Raw genomic sequence first — 13,863 nt, 5'->3', positions numbered from 1 at the left:
CCAGCTTATATTCAAGCTTTTGGAGCTTTGCGCAATTTTGAACAATTCTTGCCCGCAAATCGCCAAGTGATTTCTCAATCAGTTCAAATTTACCCTTGAATTGCAGATCAATCGCCTCATAGACAGATTGCGTAGCAGTATCAAGAAAATCTGGCTCAATCTGTGTCACTGAAGAACTCCCTAATCTACTGCATTGGTCTTCCACTCTCCTACGAATTTCATCCTTTATGCCGTCACGAAGGTTTACATTTTCTAACTGCATCAAGTTAACCGACTCAGATAAATCCCCGGTTAAACCTTCCGAGTCCTCCGTAAACAGCCTTATCGCTCGCTGAACATTTTTTCCGCCATCTCTCAGCGGGGCTTCATATTTCTCCGCGTAGGCCTATATATTCTCTGACGTTACTATCTTAATTTCGTCAGGTATTAAATATCTGTATATGTATATTAAACTGACAATGCACATTCATTTGTATTTTTTCAGTAAAGTACAAATTTTGTTCTAGCCTTGGGAAGGCATAGGGGTTTTGAGCCCAACTTATGTTAATTTCTGCTCGTTTTGAGTTTGACTCAAAACGTTAATTATTGTAATTTCTGTTCGTTTTGAGTTTTATTTATTTATCGATGTTGATTAATGGTAGTTTTACGCTTGGTAGATTATTTGATTTTATTTTTTGTTCATTTTTGGTTTAATGGAGTTTTTTACTTTTCTTTGAAAAACTTATTTAGTGGAAAAAGTTTTTTAATTAATTTCTGTTCGTTTTATATTGACATAGTCTTTTCAGGGAAAAAGAAAATAATAGTTTAAATCTTTTCGTTTTTTTTAAGACTTTATAATTTGGCATATAATTTGGCAGAAAAATTTTCAGCAATTTTTAACAAAATACGCCTTTTTAAAAATCTGGACACAAATAGTAGTGTTTAATTTAGTTTCATACCTCCTCTAGTTGACCTGAAATGGAAAACTTGATACCATTTGCAAAAAAATCTGTTTACTTTCTTTGATAGCTTGGATACACTTGCGTCGTTCTTGGGATACTGCTGAGATGCCTTATTGGGAATTAACGTTAACACAGTGCATTTTGATTAAGGCAACATTTAGTTTTTAAACATAATTGGCAAATTAGAGGGTGGGCGTGGGAGGGGGATTAGTTGCCCTCCAATCACTTTCGAGTATTAAAAAGGGCATCAACCCTTTCTATTTTCAATTGAATGAGCCCTTTTCTAAGTTCCCAAGACAACTCTTTCGATACGAAGTGCCCTGGTCTAAACAACAACAACAACAAAAAATAATACATTATACCCACATTAATCTTTACAATAAAAATGTCAAGCCTTCCAATCACTTTCGACTATTAAAAAGGGCACTATGCCTTTCGATTTCCAATCGAATGAGCCGGTTTTGAAACGACAACGCTTTCTAAAAACACCTTATATGCCCCCCGGGAAAAAATTAAAAACCGTAATATATGGGTTGTGAGGTTAGTTGTCGTCTTCAAAGATCGAATTTACAGAACTTTCATGTACGTTAAAAAAATTTCAGTGATAAAATTTTGATGGGGTATCTTTGAGGGACTGGTGGGCGCGAGAGGGGCGTTAGTCGCTCTCTAATCGCTTTCAACTATTAAAAATGACACTAGCCCTATCAATTTCCAATCAAATGAGCCCTTTTGAAGTTTATACGACAAAACTTTCAATAAAAACCTTGTATGCCCCCAGACCATAACTTACAACCCTTGCCCTGAGGGATGGGGGGTTGTCATTCTCAAAGACTTAATTTCCAGAACTTTCTACTGCGTTGAACAAAATGGCTGTCTGATAATTTTGATTGGATGTGTTTGAAGGAATGGTGGGCGTGAGAGGGGGGTTAGTTACCCTCCAACCACTTTCGGCTATTAAAAAGGGCACTAGCTCTCTCAATTTCCAATTGAATGAGCCCCTTTTGAAGTTTTACGAAAACACTATCTATTAAAACCTTATATGCCCCCAGGATATAATTTAAAGCATTTGTCCTGGGGGTTCTGGAGGGTTTTTCATCCTTAAAAGCATAGTGTTCAAAGCTTTCAAATACTGTCAACAATATGGCTATCTCTAGACGTTGATTGATTGTTTTCGGGAAAATATTTGGTGTGAAAGGGGGGTCAATTACTGTCCACTCACTTTCGACTATTAAAAAGGGCAATTTCAATTTCCAATCAAATGAGCCCTTTTTTAAATTTCTACAGCAACTTTCTATATAACGCTTATATGCCCCCAGAGCATAACTTACAACCATTGCACTGAGGGCTCTGAGGGGGTTATCATCCTGAAAGAACTAATTTCCAGAACTTTCAACTACGTTGAACAAAATAGATATCTCAAAATTTTTATAGGATGTTTTTGGGAAAATAATGGGCGTGAGAGGGGTGTTAGTCGCTCTCCAATCACTTTTAACTATAAAAAAGGCACTAACCCTTTCAATTTTCAATTGAATGAGTTTTTTTGAAGTTTCTACGACATCGCTTTCAATAAAAACCTTATATGCCCCCAGGGCATAACTTACAACCCTTACCCTGAGGGCTGTGGCGGGGGGGGGAGGGGTTGTCATCCTTAAAGACCTAATTCCCAAAACTTTCACCTACGTTGAATAAAATGGCTACCTAAAAATTTCAATTGGATGTGTTTGGGGAAAAGGTGGGCGTGAGAGGGGGGTTAGTTGCCCTCAAATCACTTTCGACTATTAAATAGAGCACTAGCTCTTTGAATTTCAAATCGAATGAACCCTTTTTCAAGTTTCTACGACAAAGATTTCAATAAAACCTTAAATGCCCCCAGGGTATAGCTTATTACCCTTGCCCTGAAGACTGTGGGGGGAGTGTCCTGCTCAAAGATATAATTTCCTGAACTTTAAACTCCGTGGAACAAAATGGCTATCTCAAAATTTTGATTGGATGTGTTCGGGGAAATGGCGGGCTTGGAAGGGGTGTTAGTTGGTTTCCAACTTTCGACTATTAAAAATGGCACTAGCCCTTTGAATTCCCAATCGAATGAACCTTTTTTGAAGTTTCTACGACAACGCGTTCCATAAAAACCTTATATGCCCCCAGGGCATAACTAACAACCCTTGCCCTGAGTGCTCTGGGGGGTTGTCATCCTTAAAGTCCTAATTTCCAAAGCTTAAAACTACGTTGATTAAAATGGCTATCTCAAAATTTTGATTGGATGTCTTTTGGGAAAAGGTGGGCGTGAGGGGGGGGGGTAGTCGCCCTCCAATCACTTTCGACTATTGATAATGATTGGATGTCTTTTGGGAAAAGGTGGGCGTGAGGGGGAGGGGGGGGGGGGGTTAGTCGCCCTCCAATCACTTTCGACTATTAAAAAGGGCACTAGCCCTTTGAATTTCCAATCGAATAAGCCTTTTCTGAAGTTTCTACAATAACGCCTTCTATAAAAACCTTATATGCCCTCTCGGCATAACTTGCAACCCGAGCCCTGTGGGCTGTGGAGGAGTGTCTTAATCAAAATCAAACTTACGGTCTTGAAATCAACTATGAGGACCACAATGGCTATCTCCAAATTTTGATTGTACTTGTTTTGGGACATGTTGGGCATGGAAGGGGTGTTAGTCGCCTTTCAATTACCTTCGACTATTAAAAAGGGCACAGGTCACTTCGATTTCCGATATAATGAGCCCTTTTCAAAGTTTCTACGACAACTTCTTCGATACAAAATGCCCTGGCCTAAAGGAAAAAAAATAATAAATAATACACTGTGCCAACATCTTTCTTATATGCCCCCAGAGCATAACTTAAAACCCTTGCCCTGAGGGTTATGGGGGAGTGTCCTTCTCAAAAAAATATTTTCTATCTGGAAATCAACTACGCTGAACAAAATGGCTCATCTTAAAATTTTGATCTGATGTGTTTTGGGGAATGATGGGCTTGGGGGGGATAGTTGCCCTCCAATCACTTTTGACTATTAAAAAGGGCACTAGTCACTCCAATTTCCAATCGAATGAGCCCTTTTCGAAGTTTTTACGACAACTCCTTCGATACGAAGTGCCCTAGTATAAAAAAAAAAAAAATAATAATAATAACACATTGTGCCAACATTGTTCTTTACTTAGGTAGCGCGATTGCACTGCCTATGATTATCTTGAAACCGTTATGGTTATTCAAAACTGTGAGGTTATTACTGAAAAGGGTAAATTCAGAAAACTCGGCTGAGAATATAGCATGAGCTCTACGTTTTCACTGCCTGTGCCTCATTTTACCCTCTAGGTTTGTGTTTGGGGACTCGAGTTCCAGTTACTACCAATGACGAAACTAACAAAACGAAATTGAAAATCATCTGGGTCGTAACTGTAAACGCCTTTGGTTTACGAACCGCGTACGAATGCGCGGACGGAACGAGCCCCGCCCATAAAGCTCACAAGGGGCTAGAGGTACCTTTTGTTATGTTATCATTGTGTTACAATGTAATAATATTACATGGCTACTTAATTTTTATCCATATAAATACTCATGGATAAATATACTTGTCCAAGTTCCCGCGGAGAATTTCCCGTGGACAATTCCGGACAATTGCCCTTCAGTCTTTTTTGTCATTTAAAAAGTGCACCATAATTTTTAATTTCCATTGGAATGAGCCTTCTCACGATCTTCTTGAATAACTGGGTCGATACGATCACCTATGGGATAAAAGAGAGAAAGAAAAAGCAAATAACCACGCACCGTGAGCTTTCTTCTGGCAAAAAAAAATCAAAAATTTCAAATTTTTGCAGATGGGAACTTGAAACCTCTACAGTAGGGTTTTCTGAAATGCTGAATTTAGCGCATTTAATAGGCTCGTAGCTTTGGGTAGCTAATATTAAACTTAATGAATTTTGTTTGTGTCACTATTTGGCCGAGTTGCTTCTTACTTACAGTTCGGTACCACGAACTGTTTGATCAACTAATCCAATTTCCCGGCGTTACGAATTAACTGAACAAAATTTAGTTTTTAGGTATGAAGGAGATCAGAGCAAAAAATAAGTCCTGGCCTATATTGGTCGCCATGGATGAAAATGTCCCAATTTTCGTTTAAAATTTTTGTGTTCATTCAGGTGTCCTACGGGTAAATCTTATTCCTGTTAAGTCGTAGAGATCGCGAGGTTTAAATGAAATGGAGTATAGCCTCCTCCCCTTAGATACATGAATGGATTAAAACTCTTAGAGTATGACGATGTCGTAAAGTTGATATGATTCACATCCGTAATAATATTTTTTTGAAGACTCCAAAACGAAGCTGACACATGTTAACATTGTTATTTTGTTTTTCTGAAGGTCCAAGAAGTCCCGAGGCCTTTATTATTGATGAAAAGGATGGTGAAAAGCTTTCTCCAAGGGATCGAATTTCCCCTCCAGCCAGACGGAGTAGTGAGGGTTTGGATCTATCGGTAAGAGTTTGCATTGTGAATTTCTCTGCCTGATTGAAACATTCAAGTTTAAGATGTGATAAGGGTTGGTGTGTTATTTGTTTAGATCGTGAGCCACAATCTGTCATTATGTAAAAGTTTGCTGTACTAGGGTCTTTGGTGAAAATTATGATTGTACAAAACTAGTTTATTATATAGACTTTCGCAGTTTAATTATCAAAGCCTTACTCTTCGGACAGTGTTTGGATCTCACTTGACTGTATTGACGTGTTTTAATGAATTAAATGATCATTTTGATTTATTTTTGAGAGTTGGAATGTGTAATCATGAGTAAGCTACGTATAATACAATTTATGCAAAATTGAGACATCTAAACGATAATTCAATCATTTTTAGTAGTACGAAAAGTAATCAAGATTTTTGTCATATCTATTTGTTAGTCGTGTTTGTTAAAGTTTTTTTGTTAATTATATAGATAATGTTTGCTCGTAAAAGCTTTTCTATTGTTTATAAAACAATTTTACCGTCAGATAATGTCAAAAGAATTAATTACAATCGGTGACGTAAACTGGGGTTGCAAGCCGGAGGGGGGGGGGTGTTTGCTCCCCTCCTAAGATTTTTAGCCTCTCCCCCTCTATATTTTGTAAAATACTTATTTTGGGGTTTCTATTCAAAAACGGCTTTTTTGATATTTTTCATTTAAAAACAAAAAAAAATCCCCCCCCCCCAAATTATGAAGAATAGATTTTTGACCCCTCCCCCTACATTTCCAAGAACTGACCTCACTGATTACAACACAGACTTGTGAAAATATTAATATGGATACTGGAAATCGGATCAGTAACCTATATTCAACATTAATGAGTAAGTTTAAGGCGATGTTGTACCTTAAAGAATTGCCCTATCTCATACATTATAAACTTTTGAGTTTGTGTGGCCAAACTATTTAGAATTGATTGGGTCATCTTTTCATACCTTATAGAGCTATGACAAGACTACAAGTTATTCGCTTGAATAGAAGATCCTAATAAGCGACAGAAAACTAAAAGTTGACTCCTGCTTTCTCAGAAATCTTAGAAAAACTATTTAATTTCTCCCGCTTTATGCTAGAGATAGGAACTTACATATTAGAAAATGTGAATTTCGTCTTTTCATTTAAACAGCCAAATTTTTTTTAACTTCAGGAAATGCCAGTCCCTAAAAATTTTCTAACATATCTGCTAGGGAAACGTTAAAAATCAGCTCAAAGGAGATATCATTTGGGCAATTCAGTTGCTTTGGGACTTCCTTGTGGTGGTTTCATTGGAAATCTTAACGACACAGGGAACGTATAATTTATGTTGTAGGTTCTTTTGGTAGACAGCACTTGGCTTAACAATTACTACAAGATTATGTTCCTTTTCAAGCTGTTGACACATTCAAGATCCTCTATTAATTTTTACCAAGTTTGTATGGAAATACCATAGTCATATGGTGGCTTTGGGAGTTCCTTGTGGTGCTGGTAATATTTGCTAATAGGCCTTTTGTCTTTGAGACGGTCAGCCGACGCTGAGGCTCGCAAAACGATTTTTAACTTTTCGATTGGTGTTAATACAACTGTGCCAAAATCATTGAATGTTGGAGGTTCACTATCCTATCCAACCTGAATTGTAGCTATGAAATAGTCTGTGGTATTGTATAGAATTAGAGGTAAAACAAAATTTACTGCTCGGGCATATCAAAATTCAGTATAATAAACCCGTGCTGGAGTGTTATCAATTCATTAAACTCTATTGTTTCTTTACCTAATATTTCGGCCCATCTTTATTTTTTTTTTTTTTTTATATGTTCTGTATACTAATTTACCATGAAGTTTTTGAGAATTTGAAAAATCTTTTATTTGACTTTTTGCTGTGTTACAGTTTTGGTCTAAAAAATAATAATGAGTGTGATAGAAAAGCTAATTGAACAAGTTTTTTTCAAAGGAATTCTAAGCTTAAGAAGATATAGTCTGGGTACGATGAGTGATCTGTTAGAATCTGTGCTATTTAATCATCATATAAAATTTAATTATGCATTGTATAAATATAATGTTGGTATATCCCTGTGAAGATAATCGAGCTGAATCTTTTTGAAAATGTGCTGTGTTTGTGTGTTTTGTTTGTTTGTTTGTTTGTTTTCTCTTTTTCCCCTGTAAAATTTGGTTTTGGTTAAATCCTGACAATTACTTTCTACTATAATTTGTTCATCTCTTCCAAATGGTACAGAGAAAAAAATAATTACAATTCATCACTGTGAAAAAACAGTTAAGCCCCGTTCTCATGTGTGCTTAGCTATCCATCAAAGGCTAGACACCATCACTTTCGACCAATCGGGGCTCTTCATGAAATAGAAAACAAATTATTGTTGGTCAATAATGATTATATCTATACATTGATGTCTAGCCAAGCAAACATGAGTAGGACTTTACTAAACATGATGCCTATGAAGCTTTCTTTTTCACTGTAAAAGTGCTCAAAAAGTGTTGTTTAAAAAATTAAAACGTTCTATATAGGTGACTTAATAAAGAAAATCCCTTCTCTGGGGATAAAGACTCACTTAATCGCATTTTTTATCAGGGATAAAGACCTAATAAGGGACACTTGATAGCTTATTTTTATGCTCTATGCAGCATATACGCTGTTCGTTATTGGGAAATGTGTGACGACTGCCTTATTATTTAGTGCATGATTTTTTATTTAGGTGTGTACATTGATTTTGTCCGAACGCCCTTTGATTTTGAGTATTACCCTATTACAATAATAACATATTTTTTTATTGCTCCACTGAGCATCAAATAAAATTATTTTCATCAATAAAAAGTTCGTCAAATAAAGTCATGAACATCATTTTGATCACATAAAATTAACTTGAAACACTGCTGAATGCTGCTGTCAAATTCTTATAACATTTGTTGATATTTTTCTTAAATTTAACCAAACCACTAGAATTTGTTGCTTCTCATCTAAAATATTTCAACTAATATAACTGGAAGCTATTTCAAAAGTTGGATGTCTATTAATTTTTTTTATCTGACTTTGTAGGATGTCTTTGGAGCTATGTTGGCAGATGCTAATTTTCACGAAGAAGTTGCCAATAAAATCAATCAAGTAAGATCAAGCTCAGAAAAGTTCCCTGATGTTGAAGAACTGGTCGAAAAATTGATTCGTAAGCTTGCTATTTTTTTAATCGCTGCTGCCACGTCTACAAGTTGCATCAGACATTTTCATACTTCTAAGATAATTGCCTAAAACCATTTGCTAAGCTCTTTCCAAAGAGTTCCTTAGCTTTTAGAATCGCCCGTGCTTTAGAGCCATACTTGACCACTCCCATTACCATGGCTTACAGTATTCTAATCTTAGCTCGCAGACTTATCTTCCTATTATTCCAAGTTTTTTTTTTTCAACTGTAAACAAACCACTATGGCTTTCTCTATTCCACCTCTTCATCTTACCTGTATCTACAGCCTTTAGTAATGCTACCCAGTAAGTGAAGCTATCCACTCGATCGATTTTCTCGTTACCTAACATCACATCTTCTCCTTCATTTGTTCCTAGTCTAAGCGATTTAATCTTCTGAACATTACTGTTTGAGTCTGTTCTTGCATCCCAAATTCTCAAAACCTCCAACAATTCATTCATTTTGCTATCTAGGATATTCAAACCATCGGCAATATTTTAAGCATGGAAGATACTGATGAAGTTTAAGTAAATTTCTATTCTGATGTGCGCATTACTACTGTTTCGGTCAAAGAACATGGTTTGCGGTCTTTAATACCCTTTTCAAATGTAATAAATACTGCCATAGTGTTTGTGTCCCAGTCCCCCCTCCTAACTGGGCTATAATATAGCCCTAGGCTGTATAAAAAGGTTGGTGATTTGTTTTTCTAATTGGCTGTATTGTGAATTTTGAAGGAACTGTTGATGAGAAATAAGCACAAAAAAAAATAATGCAAACCCCCGAAGTTTAAAGTTTTTATGTGTAGCTTAGGACTGTATCCAGGCATTAGGAGGGGGCTAGGATTTAGTTAAACTGAAAGCAACTGTGACTATCTATTAAAATAAATTTCCTGAATCTCATGAATTTACTATTTTGTTATTATAGTCCTTAGCTCATAAAAAGACATAAACTAGACTGCGTAAACTTGACAATGGACAGAAATCAGATACGAAAAAAAGAAGAAATACAGTATTGATTTTCCATTCAATGCTCTTTTCTAATATTAATTTTTAAAATGTTTTCCCAAAAAGAACCTTTAAAAGCAAAGTAAATATTATAACCTAAAACGAGTTGAAATAAAGTTAATTCAAACTTCAAGTGAACATAAATTACTATGAAATAATAAATGAAGTTAAACGAGTGGAAATTAAAATGAATAATCATGTCAAACAACATTACGAGATGATGCTATGAATAAATATATTAATCCTAAAATGAACAGAAATTATAATGAACATTCAAATGAAATACGAAGCGTACAGGAATTATCAAAAATAATAGTAATGCTACCGTCCCATTAAACCCCGAGTGTGTTATTTGTTTTTTAAAATATAAAAGCTTAAAACACTTGAATTAAAGATGAATACACTATAACTAAAGTTTTAATTTTTTTAGTTTGATACTGTCTGCAAAATCTAATTTTAGTTTCTTGTTGGCTCGATGTTTTTCTGGTTCTTGAAAAAGAACAGAAAATCGTGTTTATTATAGATTTAACGGTTAATTCGTTTCCTCGCGATAAAAATTTCGAAATAGTTAACATCTAGGAATTTATCATAATTGCTGTTTTGTATAGTAATTTTCTAGGTTAAATTCTTTTTTTCCATAGCTCTTTATCATAGAATAAGATATTTAGAAAAGAATAGTTAAATGTGAGAATAGATAAATGTGATACAAGTTAACTTTCATTTGTGTAAGTCGAAGACCTAGGCCCTTATCTTAAACTCATGTAAACAGTTCAGTTCCGCTCATTTAATTACAAAACTATATAACACATAACATAAGTCAAAGTGGCTGCCAAAAGAAAGACACGAAAGCACTTGATTCTGGGTGACCACATATATAATAAACACTTAACAGATAAAACTCTTAACACAAAATGAAAACAAACAAAAACGAAATAAAACAATCAAATTATGGCCTTTCTTTTTCATAAAAATAAAAACAAATGTGCAAAAAAAGCATTAATAAAAAAAAGAAAAGAAGAAAAAAACAAACAAAAAAACATCTATGAACCAAGACCCAAAAGAAACTTTTTCATTCAACACGGACACACTGGTCATCTGATCGTATAAATTAAAAAAACTTCCCTGATTCTGGCTCAAAACAAGGTGGAACATGTTTGCCATTCTGCTAAAAAGTTGACCGTGAGAGGGAGATGGAGTGTTGGAGTGGACATAGGACCACTTTGTTCCTCTAATCGTCTAATCATAGAAATTAGAGATCTTTGCAAGTTTCTGATTTAAACAAGGAGCCCACTTTCCTACCTTTCTGGTGAAAAAAAAATCGGCAGAGAGGGAGGACTATTTGCAGCTTAGACTTGGCTCATTTTGCACCAAGTCAGGACTTGTCTCGTTTTGCATCGAGCCAGAAGTTTTGCTAGTTTATTCTTGTTTATTAAATCGTCCCTTAAGACTCTTCCTATCCCATTTGGGGACGACGTGCTTTTCATTTAGCCATAGATGAATGGTCAAAAAGGACTATCTTTGGCAATCTGTCATCCTGTATTCGCAAACCTTGTCCTAGCCACGTCATCCTCTCTCTCGTTTTTGTCCTAGAATGTGGGAAAGAACCACATTTTTCGTAAAGTCTGTTGATTTAAAACCTGTCAGTCAAACGGGTACCCGAAACTTGCAGACAATGCCTTTAGAAAATATCTAATAAATCTTCCTCCGTCTTTCAAAGCGCCTGAGCTATAGAACCATACTTGACTAATGCCATTGCTACTGATACTACTTGCTAAGTACTGAACATAAAAATGTCTTTTTATATATTTTTGTGGTATTTGACCCCCTCCCTCACTTTTGTAAAAGAGAAAAGTGCACGTATTTAAACGGTTCTTTTCTTTTCTGAAAGCTGTCACTGCTCCGAAGAGGGACTTACCATCTAAAAGGAGAGGAAGACGTCTTGAGGACCAGATGAACAGAAGGTAAGCGACATTTCTGCAACCTTTCTTCTTTTTAAGACTAGAGATTAAATAATTTTATATTTTATTTGAACCCAGTATATGAAAAAGGTACAACAACTGGCAAATATTGGGAACAGGATACATGCCAAATGTTAGGGTGATGTGGCAGATCCTTAGGCATTTCCTATTTATGTATAGAAATAGATTTGTATGAAGACCCCGTGGAATCTTAAGCAAACGAAATTCTATAGTTTTTACCTCAGACAGATTATCAACTAACGTGATCGACGGCGCCTTCTACATTTCAAATCGTGATATTTTCTAATGAGATTTGTCCGTGTTGACTTGCGTATGATAAGAACTGGTAATTTTTTGCATAAACTAGAACAGCCGTATTTTATCCTCTAGAACAGTCGTTTTATATCAATCTTTTGGCATCTGTAAAGCATGTAAATATGTGTTTTTGCGTAATTTCATGAATCTATTTGTTTTAGAATAATAGGCTTGTTTATCATTCAGCTCTTTGGGAAAAACTTGAATGCTGTAAGGACTTTAAGCATATGGAACAGGTTTGTATATGATATTCATTTACAAATACATTTGTAAATGATACATTTTGTATATGATATTCCACTGTTTTTTGCTGAAAAATTTGGTGACAAAAGAAGATCATAAAGTTTGTAGCAGATCTTACCTTTCTGTCATGTCACATTTTCTGTACGGCCGGCTGCTGAAATAGTCAAATAATTTACAATACTTAAGCTTAAAAACTTCATTCATCTTAAGTTAAATGTGGGCCTGTTGTCCCTGTAGGACGATGTTTGATGGTCTACGGGGCAGTAGACCATGACACAACCGGACGGAGTTTTTTTTTTTTTTTACGCACAGGACGAACAATGGAAGAAAATTTTCGAAAGATAAATGTTACTACAACGAATTATGTGTGGTTTGATTAGAAAAAAATAAAGAAGGCTTATGATAAAAAGAAAAAAAATAGCAACTTTTATTACGCCAAGGCTACGATAAGATAACATTTGTCTCCAAAAGATTATTGTTAGCTCTAATAGAGCTTTTTAAACTACAAAAATGGAATATCCAAATTAGTCAAACTTTCCGCAACATATGGTAAAAAGAGGAAGGATAAATAGGAGTGAATTCGTTTATTTAATGTATTAGTTATGTAGAAAAAAATGTTCTTCTATGTTTTTCTGTGGAAAATTCAATTGGTCTATAGATGGGGATTTTTGCTGAAGCAGAACAGGAAAAGTGTGGTCAATGGTGACAAAGTGACTGGGAAAAATTAAATCTGCCACGGGATCACTAAGAGCACTATTGGTGAAATGTAAGAAAATCTATCCTTAAGGGTAACCACCTTGGTTCTGCGAAGAAGGGAGATATGAAGTGCTTTACCTTTGGGACTAGCTCTGTTATTCCTGGTGCTTACAGAGAGAAACTCGATTTCTGTCTCCAAATCGTATTGCAATCCAAGGATGAAAACCGAGAAACCCAGAAGAAATTACAAAATTCGACTTCTTCAAATTAATTTTGAGCCTATTTGCCCTCAGACAAGAATGCAAGTTATCAACTCGGTGCTTAATACATGTCTGAAGTAGCTTTTTTTCGTAGTAACGATAGCTCTGATTTCATCGACAGACAAGGGTATTGTCATATTCTGGAAATTTTTAGTCATATTATTAACCTTAAAACAATAATCAGGAACACAATTAGGCATGTCATTAATGAGCAGTAAGAAAAGAATTGGACCTAGAAGAGATCCCCGTGGGACTTTGCAGACGACAGGACGTAGCTGGATTGTATGGAATTTATGCCCCCATACTGGTACTATTTGTATTCTAGTGCCACCAGTGCCAGGACTGATGCCACTAGTACACGTATCGTGGCCCACGATCTCTCATGGGCAGTTTGTTACGGGCCACAGACTTCTACTTGTTCTGTCCTTGCCGATGTTTATACTGCATGGTGACTACATCTATGACTGGTATGGCTACTGCAAGTGTACTATCTGTAGGGAGTAGGTGCCACATTCTTTCGCCCACGGTATAACAAGCCCGTAATTTTCCTTCCTAAAATCTTATCACCCTCGGGAGCGATATCTCACAATAGTATAGGACCTCTTTCCTCTATTCCAAAAGTTATTACTCTCTTTCTCCTCCTGGAGAGCTCTTTACCTAGCCGAATAAGCTATAATAGGAAGACCTAGGTAGAAAAGTGAAAAATTTTTCCTGTTTACAGATCAAGCTTACAAAATGTAGTGTTTAAAAATTAACTTTGACTTCTGCTTGGCAACAAGCGCGGAGGAACGGCT

The 13,863-nt window shown here is 35.8% G+C and overlaps 1 protein-coding gene across 3 annotated transcripts in view; it reads left to right on the top strand.

Moving 5' to 3' along the window:
* Positions 1-13,863, top strand: part of LOC148955291 (uncharacterized) — a 69,836-nt gene that overhangs the window by 20,251 nt on the left and 35,722 nt on the right. For all 3 annotated transcript variants that reach the window (XM_089101345.1, XM_089101334.1, XM_089101339.1), the window contains exons 5-7: positions 5,304-5,416; positions 8,458-8,581; positions 11,486-11,558. In XM_089101345.1, the coding sequence (XP_088957471.1) occupies positions 5,304-5,416; positions 8,458-8,581; positions 11,486-11,558 (310 nt within the window). The remainder of the gene's footprint in view (positions 1-5,303; positions 5,417-8,457; positions 8,582-11,485; positions 11,559-13,863) is intronic.

Source organism: Artemia sp. Qi Xiang Cuo, chromosome 2 (genome assembly GCF_049724085.1).
Source record: "Artemia sp. Qi Xiang Cuo chromosome 2, ASM4972408v1, whole genome shotgun sequence".
Classification (NCBI taxonomy): domain Eukaryota; kingdom Metazoa; phylum Arthropoda; class Branchiopoda; order Anostraca; family Artemiidae; genus Artemia; species Artemia sp. Qi Xiang Cuo.
The sequence above is the reverse complement of the archived record's forward strand: the minus strand, read 5'-3'. Positions and strand labels throughout refer to the sequence as shown.